This window comes from Aquarana catesbeiana, linkage group LG01 (genome assembly GCF_042186555.1).
Source record: "Aquarana catesbeiana isolate 2022-GZ linkage group LG01, ASM4218655v1, whole genome shotgun sequence".
Taxonomy (NCBI): domain Eukaryota; kingdom Metazoa; phylum Chordata; class Amphibia; order Anura; family Ranidae; genus Aquarana; species Aquarana catesbeiana.
Genome location: NC_133324.1, coordinates 960,235,953 through 960,245,381, shown reverse-complemented (window position 1 = coordinate 960,245,381; position 9,429 = coordinate 960,235,953). Strand labels below are relative to the sequence as shown.

Genomic DNA, 9,429 nt, shown 5'->3' with positions numbered 1-9,429 from the left:
TACTCCTCAGTCTGGGAAGGAGACAGGACTTCTCTGCTAGAGATAAAGGTTGGTAATAAGACTGTATTGAGTTTGACAGTCAGTAGGGTTGGTCAGCCTATAAATTTAGGACTGCTGATGTGTAGATAGAGCTGAGACATGGTTAGGTTTTATTTTGCTGAAAGTTTCATTTTTTTCCTCTGAAGCATTGTACATCACCTGGAAATAGCACCAGTAAAGTCTGCTGTTTGCCATAACATTACTGGACTGGTTCTGAATTGCACACACTCTCATTGAACAATCCCAGTTTCTTCTGAAAGAGTGGACAGCTGTAATCAGATAAAATTGTTCTTGCCCTTCAACTTTAAAGCTGATCTCTACTGTCTCTTTAGTTCATGTGGATCAAGTTGTCTGGTCTATATTAGAGTTTGCACCCACTGTATAAACTGTATGAAGCTTGAGCTGTATACAGCATTGTGCTCCAGCAGTGGGACAGGAACTTCCCTTCCCATTCTGAAACAAAATTTGAGTTGTGCTGATCTGAGGAGTGATCCGTAGACTTGGGGGAGGGGGGGGGCTCTGACCTGAGGAGTGATCCGTAGACTTGGGGGAGGGGGGGGGGGCTCTGACCTGAGGAGTGATCCGTAGACTTGGGGGAGGGGGGGGGGCTCTGACCTGAGGAGTGATCCGTAGACTTGGGGGAGGGGGGGGGGCTCTGACCTGAGGAGTGATCCGTAGACTTGGGGGAGGGGGGGGGGCTCTGACCTGAGGAGTGATCCGTAGACTTGGGGGAGGGGGGGGGGCTCTGACCTGAGGAGTGATCCGTAGACTTGGGGGAGGGGGGGGGGGCTCTGACCTGAGGAGTGATCCGTAGACTTGGGGGAGGGGGGGGGGCTCTGACCTGAGGAGTGATCCGTAGACTTGGGGGAGGGGGGGGGGCTCTGACCTGAGGAGTGATCCGTAGACTTGGGGGAGGGGGGGGGGCTCTGACCTGAGGAGTGATCCGTAGACTTGGGGGAGGGGGGGGGGCTCTGACCTGAGGAGTGATCCGTAGACTTGGGGGAGGGGGGGGGGCTCTGACCTGAGGAGTGATCCGTAGACTTGGGGGAGGGGGGGGGGCTCTGACCTGAGGAGTGATCCGTAGACTTGGGGGAGGGGGGGGGGCTCTGACCTGAGGAGTGATCCGTAGACTTGGGGGAGGGGGGGGGGGCTCTGACCTGAGGAGTGATCCGTAGACTTGGGGGAGGGGGGGGGGCTCTGACCTGAGGAGTGATCCGTAGACTTGGGGGAGGGGCTCTGACCTGAGGAGTGATCCGTAGACTTGGGGGAGGGGGGGGGGGCTCTGACCTGAGGAGTGATCCGTAGACTTGGGGGAGGGGCTCTGACCTGAGGAGTGATCCGTAGACTTGGGGGAGGGCACTGGGTGAAAGACAGGAGGGTTATAACCAGCAGTGCTAGACTCAGAATGAGACATAAGTGGTGTGTGCAGGAAGACTGGGGGATGTGAGCCGGACACAGTGCAGTACACAGGACAAACTCTACAGGGTTGTATTCTATAAGGAGAGCGCTACACCAACGTTCTATATAGGATGCTTCTGATATGTAGTGTACCTCATTGGACTGGGGAAGAAGTTGGATGAGGGGTTTATCTGAATAAAATGGTGGAATGATATTTTGTATCAGATCATGATTGATTATCCTGAAGTGTTTTTGTTCAGCCACCAGTTTGATAGATGCCGCCATCCACGCAAATGACATTGATGGAGGGATCCTCCCCGCTGTACCATTGTATTCTGATAGTAGGGAATTCTCTTCTGTCAGAATGTATTGATCAGTGCAGCAACCAATTGGCTGCAGGCACTGATCAAATTAAAGTTTCCAATATGCCCATTTGAGAGAAGCTGACTTCTCTCAAGTAGGAGCAGCCATAGATGGATCAAAATTCAACCAGTCCCTGTTAAACGGCCAAATGCTGATCCATCTATGGCCAACTTCACTTTTAGCCTCATCCTATGTAGGAATGTACAGAACTGGTTACTGAGTGTCAGATACTTTTACTTTTATTTCTATCTTCTGTTGTCAGCAATGGCGTCTGCTGATCTGAGGAAGGAGCTGGAATGTTCCTTGTGTCTGAACATTTATACAGATCCTGTGATGCTGAGATGTGGACACAACTTCTGCCAGGACTGTATTGGTCGTGTGTTGTATACACAGGAGAGGTCAGGAGGTTATTCCTGTCCTGGATGCAGAGAAGAGTTCCAGGAGCGGCCTGCACTGCGGAGGAACATAACGCTGCATAACATAGTGGAGAATTTCCTGTCTGCTCAGCCAGATCAGGAGAAGTCTGGGGTCTTCTGTACTTACTGTATTCACACTCCTGTACCTGCTGTGAAATTCTGTCTGCATTGTGAAGCTTCTCTGTGTGACAAACACCTGAGTGTCCACAGCAAGTCACTGGAACATGTCATATGTGACACCACCACTTCCTTGGAGAACAGGAAATGCTCTGTCAATAAGGACCTACTGAAGTATCACTGCACTGAGGACTTCATCTGTATCTGTGTGTCCTGCAGGCTGGATGGAGAACATCTGGGACACCAGGTGGAGACTCTGGATGAAGCCTCTGAGATGAAGAAGAAAAAACTGAGGAATGTTCTGCATAAACTGATGACCGAGCGAGAGGAGACAGAGAAAAGAGTGCAGAGTCTGCAGGAAGGCAGGAGGAAAGTGCAAGGAAAAGCAGATGATGAATCTGAGAGGGTCACTGCCCTGTTCAGAGACCTTAGGAGACGTCTGGAAGACCTGGAGAAGAGAATACTGAGTGAGATCTCTGGGCAGGCAGAGCGGGTCTCTCTTTCATTGTCTAATTTGATCCAGCAGCTGGAAATAAAGAAGGAAAAGCTGTCCAGGAAGATGGGTGACATTGAGAAGCTGTGTAACATGACGGATCTGCTGACTGTCCTACAGGAATCAGACATAGGTGACTTGTATGATACTGAAGATGGAGATGAGGACAGAGAACACAAACTCCTCCATTATGGAGGGGATCTGGATGTGATGGGGATCTTGCACACAGGTTTAGCTGATATCATGGCTGGGGTAAATGTACAGAAATGTACAGGCACAGAGGTCTATCCACCTTCTACTACAAGGGACGAAGTTCTCATCAATGCTGAACCATCCAGGAAACGCCTTAAACACTGTCTCTCCATACAACGCTCATACCACCAGGCTGGAGGACCAAATATTGGGGCTGTGCAGCAAACGTCAGGGGTTACAGACCTATTACTGGACGTGAACACAGCTAGTAATTATCTACATATATCAGATGACTGTAAAACTGCATCCTTCTCATCATCCTATCAGAATCTCTTAGAAACGCCAGAGAGATTTCAGTGTCCTCAGGTGATAAGCAGTCAGAGTTTCTCCTCAGGTAGACATTACTGGGAAGTGGATGTTGGTGGGTCCGAGTACTGGATAGTCGGGATGTGTTACCCCCGTATAGACAGGAGAGGGGATCAGTCATGGATTGGATGGAATATGAAATCCTGGGGTTTGGTAAGAGGAGATAATAAGTACTTAGCGATACATGACAGGAAGAAAATCACCTTACCTAGCAATGTCTCCACTAACAGAATCAGGATATATCTGGATTATGAGGTTGGACAGATCTCTTTTTATGATCTGTGTGACCCGATCCGACACCTCCACACCTTCACCGCCACTTTCACTGAGCCCCTCCATGCTGGGTTATGGGTATGGGAGGGCTGTATAAAGATATCTGGGGGCAATTTAGATGTGAGAAATCTGCCCAGAGACTAGTGACACCACCAGGTGGGGAATCTGATTGGTGAAATACTCAGCCAATCGGAGGAAGCAGTGGACACAAACCACCATTACTGATTTATGTATAAAGCTGCAGGCTCCTGGGCCATCATCTTCATTCTAAACCTCACTTTACTACCTAGTGTGTTACTGACCAGGAACAAGCATGCAGGAGGTCACAATTTTCAGGCTTTACTGGCTTTTCTTGTTCCAGGTCAGTGACGCACGAGGTAGTGTAGCCAGGATCGAGATGACAGCCCTTGTGCCTGAACCTTTACACTGTATCTCTAGCCAAAGTGTGTGTGTGTTTGTTTGTTTTTTGTTTTTCTTTAGTTTTGGATGGAGTGAAGGATTAGCACCTGTCACGTTTTTAGCTATCCAGAGCTCTGTCAGAGAATGGTTTACCAGACAGGAAGTGAGGGGAACTATCTGACACAAAACAGGACAATAACAATGCTTTTCTTTTCTCAAATGTGGGCCAAAACCGCTGTCAGATTTGTGCTTTTTTTTTATTTATTTTTTTTTTTTTCCATTTCCTGTCTAGTAAAACATTGTCCTCAGGACAGGAAGTGATGGGAAACCATCTAATGGAGCCCCAGGTAACAGTTAAAACCTAACAGGGATTCTGGTCCCCCCCCCTCTACTCCATTCAAAACTCGAAAAATAGGTTATGTGTAGACACAATTTATATCCACAGTAATCCCTAAAACGTCTGTTCCTCCTTGTGATTGTTCCTTCCCTATTACTGTGATTGGTTGTATTAATTGCCTCTATTAACACAGGCAGTACTAGTCTTGTTCCTATTGGTTATGGTGTACAAGGGGTGGGGATTGATATGTCACTGTCGCTGCATGGTATTTTTGTTTTGTTTTCTCTTTTGATAATAAATGTTTAAATGATAAACCATTGTGTGTGGTATGTTTGGTTTTTTTGTTTTGTTTTTCTCTCCTGAGTTGACAGTTGAGCATCATAACTGATTTACAATGAGGGGCATTTTGAAGAACTTCTGTATTTTATTAAACAATTTGCTGACCCTGGCTTTTTTCTGACATTTGTTGTTTAAAGTAAAAAAAAAAAGTATGTGTATGTATAATTGTGCTACAATGTAAAGTAGTGTGTACAGCTTGTGTAACAGTGTAAATTTTCTGTACCCTCCAAAGAAGAATCAACACACAGCCATTAATGTATAAACTGCTGGCAACAAAAGTGAGTGCACCCCTAAGTGAGAGTGTCCAAATTGGGCCTTATTAGCCATTTTCCCTCCCTGGTGTCATGTGACTTGTTAGTGTTACAAGGTCTCGGGTATGAATGGGGAGCAGGTGTTAGATTTGGTATTATCGCTCTCTCTCTCATACTGTTCAGTGAAAGTTCAACATGGCACCTCATGGCAAAGAACTCTCTGAGGATGAAAAAAGGAATGTTGCTCCACATAAAGATGGCCTAGGCTATAAGAATATTGCCAGGACCATGAAACTGAGCTGCAGCATGGTGGCCAGACCATACAGCAGTTTAACAGAACATGTTCCACTCAGAACAGGCCTCGCCATGGTCAACCAACTGAGTTGAGTACACGTGCTCAGCGTCATATCCAGAGGTTGTCTTTGGGAAATGGACGTATGAGTGCTGCCAGCATTGCTGCAGAGGTTGAAGGGGTGGAGGGTTGGCCTGTCAGCGCTCAGACCGCACACTGCATCAAGTTGGTCTGCATGGCTGTCCTCCCAGAAGGAAGCCTCTTCTAAAGATGGTGCACAAGAGAGCCCGCAAACAGCTTGCTGCAGACTAAGGACATGGATTACTGGAACCATGTCCTATGGACTGATGAGACCAAAATAAACTTATTTGGTTCAGATGGTGTCAGGCTTGTGTGGCAACAAACAGGTGAGGAGTACAAAGACAAGTGTGTCTTGCCGACAGTCAAGCACGGTGGTGAGAGAGGTCATGGTCTGGGGCTGCATGAGTGCTGCCGGCACTGGGGAGCTACAGTTTATTGAGGGAACCATGAATGCCAACATGTATTGTAACATACTGAAGCAGAACATGATCCCCCCCTCCCTTTGGAGAATGGGCCGCAGAGCAGTATTCCAACATAATGACCCCAAACACACCTCCAAAATGATCACTGCCTTTCTTGGGAAGCTGAGGGTAAAGGTGATGGACTGGCCAAGCATGTCTCCAGTCCTAAACCCTATTGAGCATTGGGGGGCATTCTCAAACAGAAGGTGGAGGAGCGCAAGGTTTCTAACATCCACCATCTCCATGATGTCATCATGACGTGGAAGAGGACTCCAGTGGCAACCTGTGATGCTCTGGTGAACTCCATGCCCAAGAGGATTAAGGCAGTGCTGGAAAATAATGGTGGCCACACAAAATATTGACACTTTGGGCCCAATTTGGACATTTTCACTTAGGGATGTACTCTTTTGTTGCCAGCGGTTTAGACATTAATGGCTGTGTGTTGAGTTATTTTGAGGGGACAGCAAATTTACACTGTTATACAAGCTGTACACTCACTACTTTATATTGTAGAAAAGTCATTTCTTCAGTGTTGTCACATGAAAAGATAGAATAAAATATTTACAGAAATGTGAGGGGTGTGTGTATGTGTATATATGTTACCAGTTTAAACTTAGAGGAGGTCTAGTGTTAGAATTGTTGCTCTAATGATCATGGAAACGCCTCACACGTGTGGTGCAAATGCTGTTTAAATAGACGGGCACAAATTACGTATGTGTTTGCTTCTGCGTGCGAGCTCGGAGGCATGAGGTTTTTTTAACTTTTTTTATTTTTACACTGTCCCTAAACTTTATTTTATTTTCCCCAGTTGTCTTCCAGGACAGCCCTTGAGAGATGGAGTCCCTCCCATCGACCCAGGAAACACATTGCCAAACAGTTCAAAAGGCGGTCCCTCAGGTCCCTGGTCAGTCATTTGTGTTTCCTCCATTGGAGAAACATGTTGCCAGGAACCAGGAGAAGGACTCTATCTCTCAAGGGCTGCCTGAGGGGAGCGGAGCCGCACAGAGGAACCGGGTCATATCCAGCGGCTCCAATTTAGTCCTACCTTTAAAATGCTTGGGGCTCGGGTAATGTCCAGCTGACAGGAGCAGACCCGTTACCCCCCCCCTCTTTCCAGTGCCGAGGTGTGCCAGGGGCAGGTTGGTGCAGATTCCCCCCAGGAGCAGTGGAGATGGATTCTTCCATCACAGCTCCTTGCTGCAATAGCGGTGGGGGTCGGAGACACCGAGCGTCATTTCCGGCGGAACCACGTCATCCTGTGTGCCGAGACTTCCGGTTCCGGGTCTCTAGAGGCACAAGGAGGAGGGGAAAGCCCACGCTGGGCCTACAAATCCCGACCAGCGTCCAGCTATACCGGACTAGTGGCGGGACCCAGAGCTCGTGAGGGGGATCATGGAGGGTACTTCCCAGGACACTCCGGTGGATGCAGGCACCAGCCAAACCCAGGTAGGCTGCTGGGCAAGCCCTTACTGTGGTGTGTTTTATTTTTTTTTTTTTTTTCCTGGGGTTTTGTTGTAAGGCTGGGATTTGTAGTACCCCATGGTGGTGGTTACCTCAAAGTCCCGAGTGTATGCAGTGGTGGTTGCAGCACAGGTGTTTTTAATGAGTTAAAAAGGTTCTCTGATGCTAAGATAGTTTTACTCTTTTAGGGTAAGGAAGCTCCAAGGGAAGACAAGTCAGGCCGAAAAAAATGCCCTAATTGTGGAAATAAGTTGTCCTCAGGCTCTAACAAAGCCTTATGCAAGCAGTGTATTGCAGGCTTACTTAAAACAGAGGCAGACTCTCCCTTGGCAAAATTCCTTGGCTCCTTTAAGGATGAGATGGCATCAACCTTTAAATCTCTCCGCGAGTTAATCGCAGATGTAGGCATGTCTGCTTCCACCAGTAAAGCAGCTGCAGTTTCCTCCTCACAATGCCTTACAACACCCAGTTCTGGGGAGCCCCGTACAGTCAGGGAGCATAGCCCCATGTTAGTTAGCCCTGAATCCTCTGACGCAGACTCAGATGAGGATCAGGCTGTAGCTAATAAAGCAGCAAAATACAAGCTGTCTCTGGAGAATGTAGACGAGCTGTTGAGCACTATTTATGATACGCTGGAAATTGATGAGGAAGAAACTCAATTGACCAGACATGATAAAATGTATGAGGCTCTGGGGAAAAAGAAAGCTAAGGTATTCCCTATACATAACATGCTTTCTGATCTTGTCCGCAAGGAATGGGCCCAGCCAGATAAAAAGGTCTTCTTCCCAAATTCCCTTAAAAGGAGATTCCCCTTTGAGAGCCCAGAGGCGGTCTGGAATAAAAATCCTAAACTAGACGCCCCTCTGTCCAAAGTCTCAAAACAGTCTGACCTTGCTTTTGAGGATATGGGTCATTTAAAGGACCCAATGGACAGTAAAACAGACATAGTCTTAAAAGGGCCTGGGATGCTTCTATGGCAGGTTTAAAACCAGCTCTGGCCACTTCTTGTGTTGCCAGGAATCTGGAGTTCTGGTTAGCCCAACTAGAAGAGCATCTAAAGGCAGGCACGCCTAGGGGGGAGATTTTAAAAACCTTCCCTATGCTTTTTAAGGCGACAAGTTTCATCTCTGACGCTTCCACTGATGCCATAAAATTTACGGCTAAAACAGCGGCGCTTTGTCGCAGCCAGGAGGTCAGTCTGGATGAAAACTTGGGGGGGGGAGGGGGGGAGACACGGCGTCTAAAACACGTTTGCGCAGTGTCCCCTTTACAGGAGACCTAGTCTTCGGGCCTGAACTAGATACCGCCTTGGAAAGAACGGCGGATAAAACGAACCTTTCCTATTAAAAAGAGAAATTTTCAAAGAAAATTTTTTTTCGTCCCTCAAAGGAACCCTCCAAGTCAGAGAAGGAGTTCAAACCCAAAAAGCACTGGACAGGACAAAAAGGGAAAGGGGGCATACTTTTTAACCGCCCCAATTCAAACCCTAAACCCCAGTGACATCAGGGTCCTGGTGGGAGGAAGGTTAGTGAATTTTCTCCCACAGTGGGAAAAGATAACCTCAAACGAGTTTGTCTTGAACATTATAAAAAGAGGGTATGTTCTGGAGTTTCACAGCGATCCACCCTCAAGGTTTCTTGTGACAAAGCTTCCAAGACACTCAGAAGGCCAAGGCCTTACCTCTGTTAATAGGGGAAATGGTGGATCAAGAGGTATTGACACCAGTCCCTATTCAGGAGTAGGGGGACGTTTTTTACTCGCACATTTTTGTGGTAAAAAAGCCGTCCGGGAAGTTCAGACTAATTATGAACTTTCGACCTCTGAACCGCTCCATCCGATACAAAAAATTCCGGATGGAGTCCATCTACTCGATAAGGAATCTTCTCCAAAAAGAGGTGTTCATGGCTACCCTGGATTTAAAGGACGCCTATCTGCATATCCCAATAAGGAAGGAATGCCAGAAATTTCTTCGGATGGCGATCCAGATAGACAGACACCAAAGTTTATCATTTCCAGTGCAGGGCACTTCCTTTTCGGACTGTCGTCCTCCCCGAGAATCTTTACCAAGGTTCTCGGGGATGCATTAGTTCCGTTAAGACTACAATCAGTCACGATTATTCCATATCTAGACGACTTACTCCCCATTCGGAG

The 9,429-nt window shown here is 47.4% G+C and overlaps 1 protein-coding gene across 1 annotated transcript; it reads left to right on the top strand.

Annotated features, from left to right (window-relative positions):
- The first annotated feature begins 2,064 nt into the window (after window positions 1-2,064).
- Window positions 2,065-3,801, top strand: LOC141126668 (E3 ubiquitin/ISG15 ligase TRIM25-like). The gene has a single exon (XM_073612627.1). The coding sequence runs from the start codon at window positions 2,065-2,067 to the stop codon at window positions 3,799-3,801; it is 1,737 nt and encodes a 578-aa protein (XP_073468728.1).
- The last annotated feature ends 5,628 nt before the right edge of the window (window positions 3,802-9,429 follow it).

Excerpts from the sequence above, each read along its gene's own strand:
- LOC141126668 (XM_073612627.1), top strand. The coding sequence starts at position 2,065 with ATGGCGTCTGCTGATCTGAGGAAGGAGCTGGAATGTTCCTTGTGTCTG.